Genomic DNA, 25,177 nt, shown 5'->3' on the forward strand with positions numbered 1-25,177 from the left:
GAATGCTTGAAATTTTTAGGAATTATCTATCTGCTAAGGATTAGTTATCCAGACTTGATCTACCTAGAGAAATGGACAAAAGGAAAGAGAAGAGACTTTTCATGGCAAAATATTAGACTGACCCTACACAGACAAGCCTCCTACTTCCAATATGTAGAAATTATGGATAAATATACAATGTATATTTAAATATACAAGCAGAAAAGGAAATTCAAGAACAGTGAGTACATGCCTGGCCAGTCTGAAGCTGATGATTGATCATGAACACAGGGAGGGGATCTGAGACCCTGGGCCCATGCAAAGACACCCATTTGGACTGAGTCTCTCATAAAAATCCAGCACCCTGAAAAGATTACTCCAGCATTGAGAAGAGATGAGACAAACCCTATTCACTCACCCAGGAAATTAACAAAAATGTTTATTTCTGTTAAAGGTTCTGTTACTTCAGTTAAGTTCAGTCACTCAGTTGTGTTGACTCTTGGCAACCCCATGAACCGCAGCATGCCAGGCCTCCCTGTCCATCACCAATTCCCAGAGTTTACCCAAACTCATGTCCATTGGGTCGGTGATGCCATCCAACCATCTCATCCTCTTTCGTCCTCTTCTCCTCCTGCCTTCAGTCATTCCTAGATCAGGGTCTTTCAAATGGGTCAGTTCTTCACATCAGGTGGCCAAAGTATTGGAGTTTCAGCTTCAACATCAGTCCTACCAATGAACACCCAGGACTGATCTCCTTTAGGATGGACTGGTTGGATATCCTTGCCGTTCAAGGGACTCTCAAGAGTCTTCTCCAATACCACAGTTCAAAAGCATCAATTATTCGGCATTCGGCTTTCTTTACAGTCCAACTCTCACATCCATATATGACTACTGGAAAAACCATAGCCTTGACTAGCTGGACCTTTGTTGGCAGAGTAATGTCTCTGCTTTTTAGTATGATGTCTTAGTTCAGTTCAGTCACGCAGTCGTGTCCAACTCCTTGCGACCCCATGAATCGCTGCACGCCAGGCCTCCCTGTCCATCACCAGCTCCCAGAGTCCACCCAAACCCATGTCCATCGAGTCAGTCATGGCATCCAACCATCTCATCCTATGTTGTCCCCTTCTCCTCCTGCCCTCAATCTTTCACAGCATCAGGATCTTTTCAAATAAGTCACCTTTTCATATTGGGTGGCCAAACTATTGGAGTTTCAGCTTCAAAATCATTCCTACCAATGAACACCCAGGACTGATCTCCTTTAGGATGGACTAGTTGGATCTCCTTGCAGTTCAAGGGACTCTCAAAAGTCTTCTCCAATACCACAGTTCAAAAGCATCAATTCTTCAGCACTCAGGTAACTTTATAGTCCAATTCTCACATCCGTACATGACCACTGGAAAAACCATAGCCTTGACTAGACAGACCTTTGTTGACAAAGTAATGTCTTTGCTTTTTAACATGGTGTCTAGGTTGGTCATAACTTTTCTTTCCAAGGAGTAAGTGTCTTTTAATTTCATTGCTGCAATCACCATCTGCAGTGATTTCAGAGCCCAGAAAAACAAAGTCAGTGACTGTTTCCACTGTTTCCCCGTCTATTTGCCATGAAGTGATGGGACCAGATGCCATGATCTTAGTTTTCTGAATGTTGAGCGTTAAGCCAACTTTTCCCCTCTCCTCTTTCACTTTCATCAAGAGGCTCTTTAGTTCTTCTTCACTTTCTGCCGTAAGGGTGTTGTCATCTGCATTTCTGAGGTTATTGATATTTCTCCTGGCAATCTTGATTCCAGCTTTTAATTTCATGACTGTACTCACCACCTGCAGTGATTTTGGAGCCCCAAAATATAAATGTGCCACTGTTTCCACTGTTTCCCCATCTATTTCCCATAAAGTGATGGGACCAGATGCCATGATCTTAGTTTTCTGTATGTTGACCTTTAAGCCAACTTTTTCACTCTCCTCTTTACTTTCATCAATAGGCTTTTTAGTTCTTCACTTTTTGCCATAAGGGTGGTGTCATCTGCATATCTGAGGTTATTGATATTTCTCCCGGCAATCTTGATTCTAGCTTTTGCTTCATCCAGTCCAGCATTACTCATAATGTACTCTGCATATAAGTTAAATAAGCAGGGTGACAATACACAGCCTTGATGTACTCCTTTTCCTATTTGGAACCAGTCTGTTGTTCCACGTCCAGTTCTAACTGTTGCTTCCTGACCTGCATACAGATTTCTCAGGAGGCAGGTAAGGTGGTGTGGTATTCCCATCTCTTTAAGAGTTTTCCACAGTTTGTTGTGATCCACATAAAGGCTTTGGCATAGTCAATAAAGCAGAAATAGATGTTTTTCTGGAACTCTCTTGCTTTTTTGATGATCCAATGGATGTTGGCAATTTGATCTCTGATTCCTTTGCCTTTTCTAAAACCAGCTTGTGCATCTGGAAGTTTACAGTTTACGATTTTGAGCATTACTTTACTAGTGTGTGAGATGAGTGCAATTGTGTGGTAGTTTGAGCATTCTTTGGTATTGCCTTTCTTTGGGATTGGAATGAAAACTGACCTTTTCCAGTCCTGTGGCCATTGCTGAGTATTCCAAATTTGCTGGCATATTGAGTGCAGCACTTTCACAGCATCATCTTTTAGGATTTGAAGTAGCTGAACTGGAATTCCATCACCTCCACTAGCTTTGTTCATAGTGATGCTTTCTAAGGCCCACTTGACTTCACATTCCAGGATGTCTGGCTCTAGGTGATTATCTGGGTCATGATGATCTTTTTGTACAGTTCTGTGTATTCTTGCTACCTCTTCTTAATATCTTCTGCTTCTGTTAGGTCCATACTATTTCTGTCCTTTAGTAAGCCCATCTTTGCATGAAATATTGCCTTGGTATCTCTAATTTTCTTGAAAAGATCTCCAATCTTTCCCATTCTATTGTTTTCCTCTATTTCTTTGCACCGATCACTGAGGAGGGCTTTCTTATCTCTCCTTGCTGTTCTTTGGAACTTTGCATTCAAATGGGTATATCTTTCCTTTTCTCCTTTGCTTTTTGCTTCTCTTCTTTTCACAGCTATTTGTAAGGCCTCCTCAGACAGCCATTTTGTTTTTTTTTACATGGTAGAGGGCAATGTCTGTGAGAAATTGAAACCCAGGTCTCATTCTTTCATAGTTTAGAGTCTAAATTTTACCATGTACATGGTGCAGATATTTCCTAGCAGGGAGATAATTTGTGAAATAAGTTGGGCATTTTGCAGAAGCAAGTGCAAAGCCTCTTATTAGCAATACTCACGCAACTCAAAGTTTAAAGGATTTCATAGGCAAAAAGCCTTCTGTTTAAAGTGAGTTCATAATTTTAAAAATTGCTTAAAACATAAGGATGCATTCTATTATGAGGAAAAGAGAGACAACCATAATTAATAGCTCCTCAGGCACTCAAGCTAAAAGGCAGTCTGAAGAAGATTATAGAATAAGCATATTTAAAGGAGATTAAGAAGAATGAAGAAAAGGAAGACATAATGAAAAAATACAACTTCTAGAGGTGAAAAATGTAGTCTTTAAAATGAAAATTTAGCTTAAACATACTGCCGAGAGAATTCGTGAACTGGGTGACAGATCTAAGGAAATCATACAAGTGCAGTGGAAAATATAAAGAGACAGAAAATATGTGAAGGAAGTTACGAGACATGGAAGACAGCATTTATGTAATAGGAGTCCCTAGGGGAGAGAACTGAGAGAATTTGGGAGAATAAATAAGGACTGAAATGTGATGAGTCCCAAGTGCCAAGGAGGATAAATGAAAATAAATCCATAGTAAGGTCTTTCAGAATAAAACTAGTGAATCCCAAAGACAAAAAGAAAAATCTTAACATCAAGCATTATTTTAAAAGACTTTTTCTCTATGAAAGAATGACAGTTAAACTGACAGTATATTTCTATCAGCGAAAAATAGAGCCCAGACAATAATTTCTTCATTTACTAAAAGAGTAAGCATTAACTTACACTGCTAAGTCCAGCTAAATAATAAGACGAATCACTAGAACAATATGAAAGCCCTAGAAGTATGGAACAGAATACAAGACATAATGAGGAGTAAAAAAGAAAAAAATCTTGCAAATGGAATGAAAGCTAAGTGAGCTTATTATAAACAAAATAATATGAAGAATAATCCTGCTGGGTAATAATAAATAGAAGAAGAAAGGAGGTGATCAAAAGTTTGCAACTGTCATTTAGGAAGAAAGATGAAAATAATAATTTTTTTTAAGGTAAACACACTTAAAATATGTGGGTAACAACTAAAAGGATAAAAATAGACGTTTAACATCTAATCCAGTAGATGAAAGAAAAACCCTATAACAATGGGAATGTAATGTATTGCACATGGAATTCAGCCAATAATATGACATCTTTGTATAATAACAGATGGTAGCTAGACAGAACACTGTGATTATTTTATAATCTATAAAAATATGAAATCACTATGTTGTTTACCTGAAACTAATATAACATTGTAAGTCAATTATACATCAATAAGAAAAATAGAAAATGTGACAAATCTGTTAGATGCAAGAAAGCAGGAAAATATGGTTTTAAAACACCCATAAGATAAGATGATCAAAACAAATTCTATTCCCTATCTATGGGTATAAACATGGATAAATCTCAAAGGCAAAATCTGAAAGCCACTGCTGGGCATACACACTGAGGAAACCAGAATTGAAAGAGACACATGTACCCCAATGTTCATCGCAGCACTGTTTATAATAGCCAGGACATGGAAACAACCTAGATGTCCATCAGCAGATGAATGGATAAGAAAGCTGTGGTACATATACACAATGCAGTATTACTCAGCCATTAAAAAGAATACATTTGAATCAGTTCTGATGAGATGGATGAAACTGGAGCCGATTATACAGAGTGAAGTAAGCCAGAAAGAAAAACACCAATACAGTATACCAACACATATATATGGAATTTAGAAAGATGGCAATGATGACCCTGTATGCAGGACAGCAAAAAAGACACAGATGTGTATAGCAGACTTTTGGTCTCAGAGGGAGAGGGAGAGGGTGAGATGATTTGGGAGAATGGCATTGAAACATGTATAATATCATGTAAGAATCGAATCACCAGTCTATGTCCGATGCAGGATACGGCATGCTTGGGGCTGATACACGGGGATGACCAGAGAGATGTGGGGAGGAGGGTGGGAGGGGGGTTCATGTTTGGGAACGCATGTACACCCGTGGTGGATTCATGTCAATGTATGGCAAAACCAATACAGAATTGTAAAGTAAAATAAAAAATAAATAAATATTTTAAAAAAAAGGAATCCATTAGCCTTCAAAAAGGAAGAAAAACAAAAAAAAAAAAGAAAGAAAGAAAAAGGCAAGATAAAAAATATATCTAGAGTGTGCTAGCATTATGTAGAATTTTAATACTTTCAGAATAATATTATGTATTTCATGTATATGTATATATGTGTTTATACACACACACATGTATATATATAATTTATATATAAATATAGTAAATTGATACACAAATGCACCAGAAAGGTAGTGGTTACTTCTAGGAAGGAGAACATGCCATGGAATGACTGTGGAGAGAGGAGAAGAGATCTTAGCACTGTTTATAATGTTTCATTTTTTTTGTTTGTTTCATTTCTTAAAATAAAAATTCTTAAGAAAATGTGGCAAATGTTATCTGCTGTTAATCCTAGGTCATGTATATATGATATATATTTCTTCTTTATTTCAAAGTACAAAGTATAATAATTTTTAAAAGGAAAGAGAATTTTAGATTCTGATCAATAAAAGTTGCTCATAAAAATTGTATCATTTTTCTCTATATATTGATAAAATTCCAAGCAGTTCCTAAACTATAGCCAAGAATCTACAAAATGTATTCTTTCTAATTTTTGATACAAAAGAGGATCCCATGTGATTTTCTGCCTGGGGTCCAAAATTTAAATATATGCTTATTATTTCTATTTTGAATGAACATTTCTTTTAACACATGCCACCTGTGTAAGAATTTAGAGCCTTCCAAGTTAGTCAATGCAATCCAAAAGAAATATAATTTGAGCCATAAATATGAGCTACACATATCAATTTAAAATGTTCTAATATCCACATGAAAAAGTAAAAAGGAAAGGGTAAAATTAATTTTAATAATATATTCTTTTGACATAATAAATCCAAGGTATCAGTTTCAACAAGTTATGAAGATAAAAATATTAATGAGATATTTGTCAACTGGGTTGATTTTGCACCTACAGCATATATTAATTTGGACTAGCCACAGTGGAAAGGCCCCATATTCACAAGTGGCTCATGGCTACCATATAGGACTTTGTGGCTCTAAGTAATAAAAGTGGCTCTCATTCATTTGAGTTTCCCAAATGGTGGCTCAGACGATAAAGAATCTGCCTGCAATTCAGGAGACCTGGATTTGAGACCTGGGTCAGGAAGATCCCCTGGAGAAGAGAATGGGAACCCACTCCAGTATTCTTGCCTGGGAAATACCATGGACAGAGGAGCCTGGTTGGCTTCAGTACATGGGGTCACAAAGAGTTGAACATGAGTGAACAATTAACACTTATTCATTTTGCTCTGAAGTGTCAGGCACTACACTAGGCTTGTTCCAAATAGTATCACATTTATTCCTTTGGTAAAGAATCCATCTGCCAATTCAGGAAATGTGGGTTTCATCCTTGAGTTGGGAAGATCCCCTAAAGAAGAAGATGGCAACCCACTCCAGTATTCTTGCCTGGGAAATCCCATGGACAGAGAAGCCTGGCGGGCTGTAGTCCATGGGCTCGCAAAGAGTCAGACATGACTTAGTAACCAAACAACAACAATAAAGTATCAGAGGTAAGCAAATAAAAGAAAAGCTCAGAAGTCAGGTCACAGCTAACAAGTGATAGAAGTGGAATTAAACCAAGCCAGTGTGACTCATGTTTCACTCTGTGAATTGCTGTGCTCAAGGGTCACCTACAAACAGAGCCTTTCTCCTAATGAATCCTCCTCTGACCATTTAGCTTCTAAATTCACCCGGTACCTCAAATCTGATGCTTGTCAGGCATTTGAATTTTCAGCTGGGTAAGGATCTGTTATCTGGACCCAGAGATGGTGCTAAGTGTACCCTTGTCTTTTGCTCATTTCCTGTCTAGGGGCTGGAAAGTGAGATCTGGTATTTGCTGTGACTCAGAATCATTTTCAAATGAGGTAAAAATGCAGGACAAAGGCAAACTTGGAGAAGAAAGGGAACAGCTGCTGTCACTCAGCTCAGCACACTGCTGCCATGTGCTGTCCTTTTGTCTACATTCATTGTTCAGCTACTTGACAAACTTCTATTTCTAGCTCCTCTATAAAAGTCTCTCTAGTTGGAGAAGTCATGCACTTTTCATGGTTCCATAATAAACTGGAGGTGAGTACCAGTTCGGAATCAAAGGAAATAAAGCTCCACTTGTGGCAGCTGCCGGGGTTGCCTTCTGAACATGGCTTATACAATATTTCATCTGTGCTGACACCTTTCACTCTCAATTATTTGGCTGCTGTCAAAACAAATCAATCAAATTATAGCACTGTGTCTTCGTGTTACCATTCCATTGTAAGTTAGCGACATTAGCTTTGAAATGTATGGAAGTATAAATTTTATCTCTATTATTTATTTAATGCAACTTTCTCCCCTGTGAGTTATTTTCCAAACACAGCAAACTCAAATTATCTTATGTCAAATGTTGAATATATAGACGTTTTGTTAAGGAAATCTAAAATAATGGCACACAGGGGAACAGAGATGCATAAGGGCGTGTTAATGAGCCTGCATATTCATGCTCATCCTCATCTAGTGACAAATGGCAACTGTCCTCAGTTCTATTTTTTTTCTTTTCTTTTTGAGTTTGGGCTATAAACTTGGTGAGCATAGTTGATTAATATTATTTGGGAGAAGATGAGACTAAACCAAAGGAAAAGATCAATGTGTGAACCAAAATGTTTTGGGAGGTTAATTTTGCTTACAATAAGACCACATTTTCCAGGATAAATCATTTCCCAAGATTAACACTATATTATTTAAACTACAGTTTTTCCCAAGCTCAGATGTCCTCCAGGACTAAGCACAACCTGCTCCTTCTGGTGTCCAGTGTGGTGGTTACAGTAGGCATGACCCAAAGTGCTTTAACAGGAAGAAAGGAGGGGAAAAAAAGGACTCCAACATTTTCACTTTGAGATTTTAAGGTTATAGCTACATTTTTAAATAATAGATTTAAATCAACTGAGTAACTTTTCAGCAAAAGAGCAAACACTGTTGAAGCTTTTATGTACAAGCTTTTAAAATAGCTTCTTTCTACATGGAAACTTGGCATGTCTTTAGAAGATAAAAAGCAAACTGACAGATACATTTTTTTTTTTTGGCTCCTGTTCGTGGCACTCTGGCTGTGTAAGGGGTAGGCAACAATCAAAAGTGCCAACATGGATATGCAGATTATGTCCAGTGAAAGAGAATCTGAACACAGAGTATCACAGGAGCCCCAGTCAGACCTGAGGCAGAACAATCATTCACATTGGGCACTCTTCCTTCTTCCTCTTCTACTGACTTGAACTGTGTTCCTTCTCTAATCTCTTTCCCCCCAGAAATTTTTTCCCTTCCTGGCTTTAGTCACATGTTGATGATTTCCTCATCAACCCCATTCTGAGTTTTAGATCTATGTATTTCCAACTGGCTACTTAATTACTTTAAATTCCAACTCCATTTAAATTTTCCACATGAAACTTGAACCAGTCACATCAGACTCAACCAACCATCTCCCTCTTTCCTTGGATCCCTCCACAATTAATCTATTACCAACAGAACCCTCTTATACTACTGGTGGGAATGTAAATTGGTACAGCCACTATGGAGAACAGTACTGAGGTTCCTTAAAAAGCTAAGAATAAAACCACCATATGCTCCAGCAATCTCACTCCTGGGTATGTATCTGGAGAAAATCATAATTCCAAGGGACACATGCACTCCAGTGTTCACTGCAGCGCTATTTATAATAGCCAGGACATGGAAGCCATCTAAATATCCATCAACAGAGGAATGGATAAAGAAGATGTAGTACATGTAAACAATGGAATATTACTCATCCATAAAAAGAAATGAAATCGTGTCATTTGCAGAGATGTGGACTGACCTAGAGAATGTCATAAAGAGTGAAGACAGAAAGAGAAAAACAAATCTTGTGTATTAATGCATATATGTGAACCCTATAAAAATAGAACTGGTGAACTTATTTGCAAAGCAGAAATAGAGACGCAGACATAGAGAACAAATGTATTGATACCAATGGGGAAGGGGGTGGGTGGGATGAATTGGAAGACTGGGATTGACATATATACACTTCGTATTGTTATTATTTAGTCACAAAGTCATGTCTGATTCTGCAAGCCCACGGACTGCAGCCCGCCAGGCTCCTCTGTCCATGAGATTTCAAGAGTACTGGAGTGGGCTGTCATTTTCTACCCCAGGGGAATGTCCCTGACCCAAGGATCAAATTTGCATCTCCTACACTGGCAGGCTGGTTCCTTACTGCTGAGTCGCCAGGGAAGCCCATATACAGATAACTAATGAGAACCTACTGTATAGCACAGGGAACTCTACTCAGTTCTCTGTGGTGACCTAAATGGGAAGGAAGTCCAAAAAGAGGGCCTATATGTACATGTATAGCCGATTCACTTTGCTATACAGAAGAAATTAACACAACATTGTAAAGCAACTATCCTCCAATTAAAAAAAATATTCCATCTTCAAGTCGAACCAAACCCATCTTGTTAATGTCGCCTAAATCAGTCCTCTGCTCTTCATCACTGCTACCAGGACCATTTTCTTCCAGATTACTGCCATAGCCTCCTTCCTTAACTACACTGCAGTGCTTGCCACAGTGCCTGGTAAATTAGTAAATCTTTGTGAAATTGATCAATCAATCTTTGTGCACAGTCATGGCAGAAAAAGAGGTTTGGCTTTTCCCTACAGGGAGCTGATAAATAATTGTTATACCTTCTCACTAGGAATCTGTCCTGCAAGTTATTGCACAAATAAGAGAAGACAGGACTTTTTTGGGGAGCATTAGCTCTCCATTCGGAGAAGGCAATGGCACCCCACTCCAGTACTCTTGCCTGGAAAATCCCATGGACAGAAGAGCCTGGTGGGCTGCAGTCCATGGAGTCACTAAGAGTCAGACATGACTGAGTGACCTCACTTTCGCTTTTCACTTTCATGCATTGGAGAAGGAAATGGCAACCCACTCCAGTGTTCTTGCCTGGAGAATCCCAGGGACGGGGGAGCCTGGTGGGCTGCCGTCTATGGGGTCGAACAGAGTTGGACACGGCTGAAGTGACTTAGTAGCAGCAGCAGCAGCTCTCCATTATCTAAACAGGCAGAGGGAAACTGAAGACCACCTCCCATTTCCCTATTTTCAATACCTCCCCATTCCTTGCCCTCACACACTTTCCTCAGATACAGAAATCATCTCTATTTTAGTGCCAGAGGAAATTGGAATAAATAACCCCAATTCCCTGTCATCCTTGATCATGGAGGGAGATTGTGAAGCATTTCAAGCAGTCTTTTCCATTCTAGTGGCCACCATCTTGGAAAAGTGCTCTGATCACCAGCTTGGAATCTAATCCAGTTTGCACACCTTAGTGTGGACACATGGATAGATGACATCAAGAGCCCAGATGGATTTACAGCCTTATTATGTGCAAACTGGAGATCACATTACTTTCCTGCCTTTTGCTTTGAAAATAAATGCTTTGGCTTTGCTCTGACATTTATGTGGCAGGTGGAAACCATTATCCTTTGACAATGCTTTATTCCATTGACAGTATCTCTTAAATACACACTATACTAGTCATACTTCTCATTCATGTGCTTCCAGTTTAATCCATGCCCCACTGCTTCAGTGAAGCCTGCTTCAAGGATAATGTACTGTAGAATGAGCTCTTCAGGTATTTTAAATAAAAAGTCTGAAGCCTCAGAGATATGGAGGTTTGAAAAACTGCCAAAGTAAGACATTGCAACAAGTTTTCATAACTTCTTTATGGCGGATTTGGTATTATTGTATAACATGTGTCATGTAGGGCTCCTCTGAATAACACAGCAAATATGAATTTATGCTCTAGGTATTTTTAATATTGGACTTTGAGACAGCAAGCCACTTACCAGAGACTGGCAAATCACTGCATACTAAAAGCTAGAGACTGCTCTTCCATGTCTGTGGCAGGTACTGAGTTGCTCTTTCCGGGAGGGGTATTAGATTTCTGTTGTATGCACATCATGCTCCTGGGGACGTGATTTTCTTCTGTGGGCATCACTAGACTAGCACAAAATAACAGGGAAGCCAGTGCACACATGGTCACCTAATTGTTTTGTCCTTGGGAAGGATACTCCTCCCCATGCCCCACCCACATGTTTATTCTCCTTGGGCCAATAAAATCCAGTACATTTAAAAGCAACATTATAATGTTCCTCATACATAATAAATCCACAAAGAGTTGCTTTGTGGTGGTATTGTTTTTAGTTTGGGAATTAATTCACTTAGAGTTGAGTGATGCTTTTTAAAAAAGATAGAAAGTCAAGACCACAGACCCAGAGATTTAACCTTGTCAATGCTGGTAGTGCTTTTTTGGGTATGACCTTGTACCTTTATGGATTCAAAGCATTCTGATTTTGCAATAATATTTAACACAGAAACCTTAAGAAAGCAAGCAATCATCCATAATCTCACTGTCTAGGGTAGCACTTTGTTGTATATAGTTTTTTTCCTTCCCTTCTCTCTGTGAGGAGTGTGTGTATGTTTGGGCTTTTAAATGATTTGGATCAAACTGTGTACATGTGAAATCTTTTTATTATTTTAGTGTTATTAGCTTCTGCATCTATGAAATGGAGTCACAAATGTTTTCTTTAATGGGAAAATGAGGCTCTTTTGTTCCCATGAAGCTTTATCTAGCTTTCATTCCATTAACACACACATTTTTTTGTACTCACCCACATTTTAAAATGTTTTAAAATAAATTGGTATTTTATTGGTATTTCATAAGCCCAGCACCCACTTACTTCTCTTTTTTGAAAAATGTTGAGGTTTATTTAACTTAAGTACAATTCACCCTTTCTAGTGTGCAGCTGTCCAAGTTTGACAAATGCATATGAAGTGAAGTGAAGTGAAGTCACTCAGTTGTGTCCGACTCTTTGTGACCCTGTGGACGGTAGCCTAACAAGCTCCTCCACCCATAGGATTTTCCAGGCAAGAGTACTGGAGTGGGTTGCCATTTCCTTCTCCAGGAGATCTTCCCAACCCAGGGATCGAACCCGGGTCTCCCATATTGTAGACAGACACTTTACCGTCTGAGCCACCATAGTCCCCCAAATTCCCTGTACTCCTTTACTATCAACTTCTGCCCCCTTGTCTTCAGTCACCACTAATCTCCTTTCTGTTCCTATAATTTTGCCCTTCCCTGAAGCTTGCATCAATAGAGCTGTACTTTCACATGTGCTTATTTGCAGTATTAAATGGTCCCCAATTGGTCCATACATTTATTATCCATTTTTATATTTTTCATTTGAGTGTTACTACTTTAATACACTGTTAATATGCTACGTTCTAACCTCTACCTGGGTAGTCCATATGTCCTAATGAGTTCACCTAATATAGAATCTCAGTGTTGGAAGGATCCTTAAGGTCACCCAAGTCAAATACTCATGCTGTGTATCTTTAAGGCAATGACCTCTGAACACCATAGCCCCTTGTAATGCGGTTTCCATTATGTGCTCTGCTTCCGCACCTTAGAAGCATCTTCATTCCACTGGCAGCAGGTTGATCTGGTGATCTCTCTGGCTCACAGGATGTGAGTAGAAGTGATGTGCACTGCTTCTGAGTCAAAGCTTTATGAGCCACTGTGGTTCTGCTAGTCTGTCTTCCCACTCTGAGAAGAAAGCCCTGTCCTAGAGAGAGGCTGTCCCTTCAGCCTATATCCCAGAACAAAGATGTGCTACAGAACTACTGCCCACCTGCAGCCCACATGTGTGATGAAATAAACAAACAACAAAAACAAACTTTCCTTGTCTCTCACTGAGATTTTGTGCCTGTTTGTTCTTCAAGCACAATTTTGGGAAAGTTAAAAGATATCGTCTTGTCCATCAGGTTGTTTGCTATTTCTTCCTGAGCATCTGTATCATTAACTTTTCTAAGTATCAAGGATTTACTCTGGGACACGCTTCTTCCAGATTTTGTAAAGCTTGGTCCCCCATGTCCTTTAGGGCTCTGTCTAGTGGGGAGACCGACACTAGTGATCTTGTATAAGTACATCACATCCCTGTTCCTGGGACCCTTCATCTTTACATCCCTTTACACCCACACAAGCATAGAAATGCCTTTAGGGAGTCTCTTTCATTTGTTTACTGGTATATCGCAGGTCAAGATCACAGCTTAGAACATGATGAAAAATTCAATATGTATTTGTTGAGTAAATGAATAAACTTAGTAAAAAAGAAAAACAAAAATAAATAAGCCCATTTCTTGTTAAGCTGGTATGATTCTTTTTGAGGATGAGATGGTTGGATGGCATCACCAACACGATGGACATGAGTTCGAGCAAGCTCCAAGAGTTGGTAATGGACAGGGAAGCCTGGCATTCTGCAGTCCATGGGGTTGCAAAGAGTTGGACACAACTAAGCGACTAAACTGAACTGATTCTTTTTACTGTCAGATAATTAAAACTATATCATATGATGTGTCCCCCCTTTGACTTATCCTCTAGTTCTAAATCTCTAAGTTTCTTTTTCTAATAAACAGCTTTTATCATTCATGCTTCTTACAAGATACTTCGAATCCTTAGAATCACACAGGCACAATTAAGTACACACAAACCTATATGCATGCAAATATCACAGCATAATTGCATTGTTTTAGGTATGTTTGTCTCTAACACATTAGACCTCAGAGACAAATGTTCTTAAAGACAATGCTATTATGTATTCACTGTGCACAAGAAAGGCATATAAGATTTCCCTAATGTCACCCCTTCCTTCCCCTCCAATCTGATTTCTTGTCATCTCAGACTCCTAATCTTCATTTCCACAACAATCAGAACCAACCACAAAACTCTGTAGAATCCATATTCCTCATTCCTCTTCTCTACATTGGATGTTCTCTTTACTATTCTTCACTCAGTTAACTCCTACTATTTTTTTTTAATTTAAGTATAGTTGATTTACAGTATTATGCTGGTTTCAGGTATGCAGCATAGTGTTTTAGTATTTTTGCAGATTATACTCCATTATAGGCTAAGAGAGTGGCTATAATTCCCCTGTGCTATACATCTTTGTTGCTTATCTATTTTATATATAGCAGTTTGTGTCTGTTAATCCCATACCCTTGATTCCTCTCCCCTTTGATAACCACATTTGTTTTTAATATCTGTGAATTTGTTTCTGCATGTGAATTTGCTTCTATCTTGCATATAAATGATATCATATGATATTTATATTTCTCTGTCTTATTTCACTAAGTACTATATTCTCTAGAACTATCCACAGTGTTGTAAGTGGTGTTATTTCATTTTTTATGGCTCAGTAATATTCCATTGTGTGTGTGTGTGTGTGTGACAACTTCTTCATTCAATCATCTGTTGATTGGGTTGCTTCCATGTCTTAGCTATTGCAAATAATGATGCTATAAACACTGGAGTGCATATATATTCACTCATCTATCCATCTATCATTCATTATTATTTACCTATATGAGCCAGCACTGTTCCAGTTCTTGGACCACAACTAACCAAACAAAGATGCCTATCACAAGGCTTACATTCCATGACAGAGCCAAGCACAGACAATACATATTGTAAATACTTTATATGCAAATAACGTCCTCTAGAGCATGAGGGCCAAGCATCACAATGCTGCCTCCACTGCTCCACATGCTAGAGTAGGCATGACCCAAAGTGCTTAAAAAGGAAGGAAAAGCAAGAGTCAACCATTTTTGAGGTTTTTAAGGTTATGTAGAAGGCAATGGCACCCCACTCCAGTACTCTTGCCTGGAAACTCCCATGGACAGAGGAGCCTAGTGGGCTGCAGTCCATGGGGTCGTGAAGAGTCGGACACGACTGAGCAACTTCACTTTCATTTTTCACTTTCATGCATTGGAGAAGAAAATGGCAACCCACTCCAGTGTTCTTGCCTGGAGAATCCCAGGGACAGTGGAGCCTGGTGGGCTGCCGTCTATGGGGTCGCACAGAGTCAGAAACGACTGAAGTGACTTAGCAGCAGCAGCAGCAGAAGGTAATGAGTATTATGGACAAAGGACCTAAGGGAAGGCAGATGAGGGGGAAAAGAGTATTGGGGTGGGGACAAGGAGGTAGGTAGGCTTGATGCTTTCTAAGGATAGTTTCTGGAGAACAGCCTGTGCAATGGTCCCTGGGTAGGAGTATGTTTAAAGAACACCAAGGAGATCAGGGACCCACACAGAGACCGATTGAATTGGAAGAGAAGCATGTGGGGCTGAGAAAGAAAAATAAAGTAGACTGAAGATGTATGTTTCAGAGAAAACTCTGGCACATGGAACTGACTGGAAGCAAAAAGGTCAGAAGCATTCTCAGTTTCATAGAGAACTTGATTCCCAAAGAAGCTACAAATCTTTAATAGTTGGAAACTTCAAACAATCTTCAACCCTCAAAGAATGGTATATTCCTCAACTTTCTCTCCAAATTTAGCCAAGGACCAAGGTGAACAGTGACTAAGGGTACTTTTTGAGAAATTCCCACTTGAGGAACCTCTTCTCCACCCCTTCAAGGGAAGAGACCGTCTTGATGCTGCCTCCTGGGATGTGGGAATGGCTATGGATAAACGAAATGTGGTGCATTCTCACAATGGAACACTCCTGGAAAATGAAAGAAACTATCGACATATACAACAACATGGATAAATCTCAAAAACTGAGATTATGCTGAGCAAGAAAAGCCAGACACCAAAGAATACACTCTGTGAATCCGTTTATATACAGGTCTAGAACACACAAAACTAATGGATAATGACAGAAAGAAGATAGGGAGTTCTCTTCCTCCTTCAGGAGGAAGAAGACTGCAAAGAGACAAAAGGGAATATTTGGGGATAATGAACTGTTTTCTGTATTAATTGTGGTGGGTGGGGGTTGCATGGATAGAAACAATTTTCAGCTCATTGGACTGTGCACTTAAGATACATGCATTTTGTTACATGTAAATGATACCTCAATGAAATCAACAATAACAGCACAAACAAAAAAGGCAATGTAAGCCACTTGCACATAAAATTCCTAATCCCCCAAATTCTTCCCATAAATATTAGCCTCTAGAGACTTTAATTTGTAGAATTGGATGAAATTAGGCCAGATTTCCTGCCACTGCTAAGGGCAGGAAAACCATACTTGGCCTTGATTTTCCAACTTGCCTTGAACCTAATTGCTTTTCCATGTTCATGGTAAGCAGCACTCTTTAATGTATTCTTAGTCATTAATTTAAATGTTATGCTTGACTTAACTGGAATGTTCACACTTTGATATAAATCTTCTACCTAGCACATTTATATTCTCCATTTACATTGCCCACAGTGATGAGTGGGTTATCTTGGCCTGTGTGATGGGAACAAGTCACTAACTTGAATTTTCAACACAACTGCTGCCCCATTAAACCCTCTGCTGTTTTCATCCCTTGTGTGGAGGTTGTTTCTAATCTATATTTTCTGCCTACATCTAAAAAAGCCAAAAATCCAACACATTTGCATGAGTTCCCTAATGGGGACTTTGTCACATAATAATAATCCATATGCCAATAATAATTATTTGGCATATTTTGTTAAATAATAATCTCATTCCCACATGAAGGCAACTGCAAATTATATTTTTAGTATAGCTATCTATGTTTCCAAATAATAAGAAAGATGGAAGACTCTGACTTAAAGGAGTTTATAAAGTATGTCATGGAGCAACCTTAGGCATTTTCTTTCCTTGAGGTTTATGATCACGATTAATCTTATTTCACAGGTTGTATTTGCTGACAGGTGCTTGAAACCAAAGTCCTATGAACACACAACAGACAATGTTCACAGGAATGGAGGGACCCAGAATAAAAATGGTGGGAGGTACCTGGAAGGGGAAAAGGCGTATAAAGGTAAGAGAAAAGAGAATGCAAAACTATACCTACTTTATGTAAGGACACATGGTGTCCAGGAGTAGGTTATTTCCTGGTCTTATCTGAGTATAGAGAATTTCTGGGCTTGCATCCCAGCCAGGACATTCAAAGACTTTCCTTAAAACGTTCAGAACCTAGACCCCAGCTTTGGCATCTCCCAATTCAGACCATAGGAGGTCCCAGTGGTTTCTTAAATAAGTTGCCCATGTTTTGACACCATGTCATCCTGGCTTCCCCCCATCCCCACATTACAGCTGATTGGACAGGAGAGGACACTTCCACCTGAGCAGTCAAGCTCTAGGGTGGCCAGGTAGGCAGTCTAGAATGCAAAGGGTCAGACTGACAGGAATATGAGTTTCAGGGAGCTTGAATTTTAGATAGAAGTGGAGACAGGGATAAAGATAGAGGTGATGGAAGGAGAGATATCAATGGAGAGTTCCTGAGAGGTACATGAGCTGGGAAGTTGCATGGACTCCAAGAGGACAGAATGGAATATGAATGAACCAAAATTGTGGGTTAGCTAAAAGTCAGCCAGCATGGTAGGGAAGAGTCACAAGGAGGAACAGGGGAAGAGAGCAGACAGGTCTCATTCCATCATTGATGAGACAGGAGTGTATCTCTTTCTTACTTGGAAGGATCTGAAGACAAAGAGAAAATGATCCCTAAGCCAAGCAGATGGGTTTTCTGCAGGGCAATATGGTCTCTTTTTCAAGATGCAAAGCTTTTGCTGGATAAAGTCTCAGAGCAAAGGCTTCCATATGTTTTAATTATGCAAGAGAATGCCTCTTGGTCTTGGGGATATGACTGTCTTATGGAAACAAAAATGTTCTCAAATAAGTTATTCCTTTTGTTCATTATCCTCATTTAGAGGCCTGGCATGGTGAGAGAGACCAGGAGAAATAATGAAGGTGCTTATCATAGTTACATGGCTCCCGGTGATCTTAAAATACTCAGAGTCCTGAAGAGGTTGCTGGAGAGAGCAGAGGAGAGGCCAAATGAGTTTTGAAAATTCTCCTCGAACCAGGCTTTCTTAAACTTGTGTGTGTGTGTGTATGTGTGTGCATGTTAGTTGCTCAGTTGTGTCTGACTCTTTGCAACTCCATGGACTCTAGCTCACCACACTCTCTGTCCGTGGGATTCTCCAAGCAAGAATACTGGAGTGGCTTGCCATTCCTTTCTCCAGGGGATCCTCCCAACCCAGGGATCAAACCCAGGTCTGCACTGCAGGCAGATTCTTCACCATCTGAGACACCAGGAAAGCCCTTAGTGTACATAGGTATCCCCTTTTAAGAATGTAGATTCTGTTCAAGGTGTCTGGGATACAGCCTTGATAAGATGCTGAAGCCGCTGGTCCAGAGACCACGCATAGAGAAAGACAAAAAGACTGTGATAGGACCCCTGCTGCCTGAGCAGAGAGAAGCCACTCTCATGTAATGTATCATTAGTACTCATTAAAATACATGCAGGAATCAGGCCTCTGAGGCTCTGAGAGCTATTTCACATCACTTGATAGAGAACTTAAATGAACCAGCTCTTGATCCCTTTAGTAAAGAGGAAGATACTTGAAAATTTATCCCTGGGATTCCAAACCATTAAGAAATGGATGTCAGTATTTTTTTTTTCTTAGCAAACTTGTAGCTTTTGAACTAGAAGAACAGACAGATTGAAGGACTAGGCAGGAGAGCTGGAGAATAATCAGAGATAATTCCAGCTGGCAGACTCATTTCATGAATAAGATCTGAATGCTTCACAAGGAGGAAAAGGGGAGCCATCCAGAACTAAATGCCTCCTATGGAAACAGGCCCTATTTCAGACCAGGGGTTGAACACTTGAGCCCCTCCCCCTCAGAGTGATGAATCAAATCTGTCTTGTAAAATTATGGGAGAAGGTGGGCTAGCTATTATAGGTGGGCAGACTTACTGGTTGTTTTAAAAGACTCTTAAAAAGCCCTGGGCTGAAGTTCCATTTTCATTGTCTAGAAGCAGGCCATAGGGAGGAGGCAGAGCATTCTATTCTGTTGGCTATATAAACATGTGTAAGCACTCCTTCTCAAATACTGTCTCAAGACCATTACCCTTGAAAAAGGATGAAACTTGAGGACTTCTAGGACTGGCTCAGTCTCAGAGTCAACCAGGACCACTGCAGATGACTTTCTGGCTGCCAGCCATTCACCCACCATCCTGAGTCCCATAACCTTCCGTGACATAAACTGGGGAGCTATACAGGTCATAGACACAGCCAAGGGATTGGCTGTAAGGACCACAGTAGGTTTCCTTAAGGTGGTGAGATCATCCTCAGCTTGGCTGCTGGGCAACAAAGTGACCGACTGGCATTGTCCTTCAGGTGGTGGACACTGATCTTGGATACCTTGCAGAGGTGAGACTTTCCCTGATTCCCATCCTTATTATCCTTGGATGTTCTGTAGGGTGACCATCTCTTTTTGGTTTGTCTGGGACAGCAAGAATATCAAACCAGTCAATCCTAAAGGAAATCAGTCCTGAATATTCATTGGAACAACTGATACTGAAGCGGAAGCTCCAATACTTCGGCCACCTGATGTGAAGAATTGACTCAGTGGAAAAGACTCTGATGCTGGGAAAGATTGAAGGCAGGAGAAGAAGTGGACGACAGAGGATGAGATGGTTGGATGGCATCACTGACTCAATGGGCATGAGTTTGAGCAAGCTCCAGGAATTGATGATGGACAGGGAAGGCTGGCGTGCTACAGTCCATGGGGTCACAAAGAGTCTACACGACTGAGCAACTGAACTGACTTGCTGGTTTCAACAGTGAAAGTCCTATGTCCAAGACAAATCCCCAGTGCCCTGCAAACAGGGATGGTTGTTTTTTTCTCAAGCTAGTGAATTCTGAGTGGTGAAGAACTTATATAGATGTGACAAGAACAAAAAGCCCAGGGAAACTGGGAGAGAACTTTCCAAAACTCTAACAGTGACTTAGAGTTGGGATTCATTCATAATGATATACCAAAGAAAGGTGTTTGGAGGAAGAGTTTGCGTGTTAAGAATAACTAGGAAACTTCCTATAACTGGCTGACTTACAACTGGGAGGTGGTTATTAATGACCTCCTGGTCATTAACATGGAGACAAAGGGACAAATGTCCCCTTAGAAAAGAACTTGACCGTCAATTTTAATACTCTTCTGAAGAGGAGCCAATATGGAAATTGTGTGAGAGGCACCAAGGGATAAGAAGAGCCAGCACCGTTATGGAAACTACTTAAACAGGATACAAATCTTAGGATTCATTTTCTGAAACCAAAGGTGCCAAATTCCAAAGAACCAAATTCCAAATTAAAAGCTAATACTAAATTGAATAATTAAAAAGAGAGACAGGGGGAAATCTTGACGGGAGTCCACACTGGACCAGTCACTCATACTGAACCCTTAAAAATAATCAGGAACTAAAATCCTAAGAACACCAAATCATAATAAAGATACAAAAGGCTGGCCTTTTTAGACTTTGTCTTTGGCATCTACTTTAACCAAACAAGATTAATTCATGACCTAGGAACTCTGTGAGCTTATGTTTATTTATAATATTCAATATTCCCATAAGCGCAAATGTTCCAAATGGGAAGATTGCATTTTGATAATGCCCATTTCTTCATTAAGTTTTCATCATCCATACATTAAAAAGCCTCTCCCTACACTTTGTTGCTTTAGCTTTCACCTTGTTTATTCCTGCCTTATTTGCTTAATCTTGAGATCCTGGCTTCCCAGGCACTCTCAAATTTGAAACAAGCAAAATTTGTGCATTAGCGTGTCCTGAGCATGCATGATTTATGAACGGCAGGTTTCTTGGCACAGTTTAATGGTATAAGAGAGACTTTGTTTTAAACATTAAAGTGAAAGTCAAAAAGTGGCCACAATGGGTGGGACACTAAAACATAGAGTGTGTAAAGAAGTTTGGGTCAAGAGTTAACCAGGTCTTACTTGGTCTATTCCTTAATCCATGGACTGACACTCTGACTAATTTAATAGGTTTTAAGGGGCCCTGACTTTTGAGCTACAAAAAGTACTTTAAATGTGTTATTCTGATAACTTGCTCAACCAAACTCTCACTCCATAAAAAATTCAATTGCTAACATTTATACCAATGGAGAAAACAGAAGCCCTGACTTTTGACCAACTAAAAAAGTACTTTACATCATTATTCTGATAATTTGCCCAACCAAAGTCTCACTCTGAAAAAAAAAAAATTGCCAACGTTTATATCAATGGAGAAAGCAATCTTCTTTGACCAGTCCAAAATAAATTTGTTTTCTTCTTTTTAGGCATCCTTATCATATTCAAGCTATTTTTCATCATAACAGTTCTTCCTCTGACAGTCTTTTGTAAATCAGTCTATCAGTCAGTGTTACCAAATCTTCTAATGAAAAATAAAAACTTTCATGCTATCAAGAGAACTACTCTTCCTAAGTAAAGTTAGAGTTCAATTCTTATTATATGCTCATGATTATATAAGATAAGAGTTCTCTATATGTCTGTTTTTCCCATTATAAAATATGATCTCAAATAACATAATTTTAATTTAATAATTATACCTAAAATATATTAAGAAAAATAAGTTCATTATTCCAAATGATACCTTTTATTTGAGATGTTCTAAATACTTCACACACAAACAAGTAATGTTTAACCTTTCTTTGCAGGTGGCTAAATTAAAGAACCCATGAGATTATATTTCGAGTCCTCAAATAATGACACAATCATTTGACATCTACATTTTTGGTGTGTCATTCAATGATTGCTCATAAATGCTTCCAGAAGCCCTGAAAAGACTCAAATCAATATTAAAACATAAAGACTGATACAGCCCATGACTTGAGCAAACTCAGGATTCACAGACACCCTGAAACTTTGCTTCCTACATAAACCTTCCATTGCTTTTATGGTGAAAGCAACTTTAAACCACATTCAACATTCAGAGCGCTTGTCCACTATAGAGAACAGGGGTCAGGGGATAACACCCTGTAGGAAACAGAGACACAGTGGGTTACCTTGTAGATTTTGCAATGGCAGAGTCATAATGCCTCCGGCTGCAGCTGCTGCTACCAGCCCTTGGATGTTGGTGAGATTCGCAGTAGGCAGTGTGAGGACCAATCCTTGCTGCCCCCCTAGCTGTCCGGCCATGTTGAAGGGGATGAGGATAGGCTGGTTGAGGGCCGGCGTGCCTCCGGGCATCACACCAGCAACTGCAGAGGCTAACTGCTGTGCTGTCAGAAGTGGCTGCAAGGGAACAGACAATCCCAGCTCACTTTCCAATGGAACTAAGATATGGGCTTTTAGAGCATTTTTCTTCTACTTAAGCTTGGTCAGAAAGTTCCTGAACAAGTAGCAAAGAAACAAGCCCTATTCCAGAGAAAATGAGTGACTTGTAGAAAAAAAATAAAAATTGTATTTCATTAATTTTTTGGAAACTTTTATTTGGTTTGGAAAGCACAAATATATTTCAAAGTAATACTCTACATTTGTATATTATTCTTTAAATGGATTTTCACGTACATATTTTCTTCTAATGAACCCTACTCTTCTATATCTGAAACTCTCTGTTAACTTATTCTATTGTTTCAAAAAGAACTCATTAGAATCAGTGGAATTTGTTGATTCAAAAAGAGCAATGAAATACTATTTTCATTTATTACATTAGCAAAAAATGCAAAAGATTTACCCAAAGCTGGTAAATCTATAGTGATATCACTGTATGGATTTAGGACATGTGGACTGCTTTCCTTTTTGGAAAGCAGTTTGAAAATCCGTATCAAGAGCTACAAAAATATTCATCCTCTTTTGACTCAGAAAATATTCCTAGGATATATTTCTGAAGATATAATTTTTTTTAAAGATAAATGAAAATATGCATTACATTTAAAAATATATAAATGTTGAAAAAGTTTGTTACAGTATTAAACATGGTTAGATATTACATAGTCTTTAAAATGGGTCATTCTGACATCTCTAGAAAAATAGAAAATATTTATGAGAATATATAAAATTAACTGGATAATAATTAAGTAAATAATCAAGAAATCACTATTAAAATGGTAAAATTACACATTACACATGTATAATGACAAGATCTAAAAAGGAATATAGGAAAACAAAGACATTGGATGAGGATAAATTTTAAAAGCTTTAAACAATTTCTTTGGTTATTATGCTAATATTCTTTGTCCAGTTAAGACAACACTAAAAACACATATTTATATCCACTACTTATCCAACAGCCATTGTTTGACATGGCAAGGCAGCTGCACAGGTGTGGACTTCTCAGCACCAGATGTATCTGAGCTCAGTTGTGAGCACAGGTGTGGCTCCTCAGAATGACTGACAAGTAGGAAGGACTCTTTGAGCAACCAGACCAGATAACACCCCTGAAGGAGCAATGGACCTAATTCCATGCTCATTTTTCTTCTAGAGGAACCAATAAAAAACTCTCATTGGGGAGTTTCAACTTTTTTGTTTTTAACACAGTATTATTCTATAAAGGAAAAGGTAAGCACAGTACAAAGCCCAATACATAATAGCCAGACATGATTCTAACATATATTAACTCTGATGTCCTACCAATGACATATGAGAGTTAGTAACATGCTCAAGTTACATATTCAGAGAAGTGGGGTAGAGGGTTTCAGATCCAGCCAGGCTATTCCAGAGCCCATACCTCACCCTGCTCTCCATACACAGAACAGATTTGGAGAAGTGGGGTGGCTTTATCTCAAGCATGGTGGGGAGAGCTGGGCCCACTTTCTGGTTATTCCCTAAAGTCACCCCTCAAGACTCCTTCCAGAGAGCCCTCTAAAGAAGCCCTGGAACCCCGTGCACCCTGATTTTAGAACCACTCCTCTGAACTCCACGGGACTAGCACCTAATACATCTGCTGCTGCTGCTGCGGCTACTAAGTCGCGTCAGTCGTGTCCGACTCTGTGCGACCCCATAGATGGCAGCCCACCAGGCTCCCCCGTCCCTGGGATTCTCCAGGCAAGAACACTGGAGTGGGGTGCCATTTCCTTCTCCAATGCATGAAAGTGAGAAGTGAAAGTGAAGTCGCTCAGCCGTGTCCGACTCTTAGCAACCCCATGGACTGCAGCCTACCAGGTTCCTCTGTCCATGGGATTTTCCAGGCAAGAGTACTGGAGTGGGGTGCCATTGCCTTCTCCGAATACATCTGCTGCTACTGCTGCTAAGTCGCTTCAGTCGTGTCCGACTCTGTGCGACCCCATAGACGGCAGCCCACCAGGCTCCCCTGTCCCTGGGATTCTCCAGGCAAGAACACTGGAGTGGGTTGCCATTTCCTTCTCCAATGCATGAAAGTGAGAAGTGAAAGTGAAGTCACTGAGTCATGTCCAACTCTCAGCGACCCCATGGACTGCAGCCTACCAGGATCCTACGTCCATGGGATTTTCCAGGCAAGAGTACTGGAGTAGGGTGCCATTGCCTTCTCCGAATACATCTGCTAGACTTTGCTAAATTCTCACAAAGTAACTATGCCTCTCTTTAAAAGTTACACTAAAAGACAAAATAAACATTTTTTTAGGAATAAGTACAAAATGATAAGCTGATCTTCAGATTGCTGGTGTCATATTGCTGCCAATAGTGATACCAGGATGAGAGGGTAGGCAAATAGGCAGTATCAGACCGTGTACGGGCCACAGATTTGGTTGATGCGGCCTGTAGCAGTTTTAAAAAATTGAATTCATGGGATTACAGTAGGGCCAGTACTCTTAGTTTGTCCCAGTGTCTCTTGTTTCTCATTGGGTGTGTTGTGCTCTGTTTCTAACTTGAAGGCATTAGAGTTGTTACACTTGGTATGCTCATACACACACACACACATGAGCATGTCACAAGCATGAAATTAGAAAGGGCATGACCAAAAGAAGTTAGTTTCTGAGATGCCCAGTAAAATTCCCTCTGGGCTCCATCAGAGTTCAGGCATTTCCCCAGGCTTTCTGTCTGGAGCACAGAGGCATCCAT

At 39.6% G+C, this 25,177-nt stretch overlaps 1 protein-coding gene across 1 annotated transcript in view; it reads right to left on the reverse strand.

Annotated features, from left to right (window-relative positions):
* The window catches only part of POU6F2 (POU class 6 homeobox 2), a 498,528-nt gene that overhangs the window by 242,937 nt on the left and 230,414 nt on the right, over positions 1-25,177 (reverse strand). The window contains exon 4 of the mRNA XM_040259501.1: positions 22,204-22,432. Coding sequence (XP_040115435.1) covers positions 22,204-22,432 — 229 coding nt within the window. The remainder of the gene's footprint in view (positions 1-22,203; positions 22,433-25,177) is intronic.

This window comes from Oryx dammah, unplaced genomic scaffold (assembly GCF_014754425.2).
Source record: "Oryx dammah isolate SB20612 unplaced genomic scaffold, SCBI_Odam_1.1 HiC_scaffold_18, whole genome shotgun sequence".
Lineage (NCBI taxonomy): Eukaryota > Metazoa > Chordata > Mammalia > Artiodactyla > Bovidae > Oryx > Oryx dammah.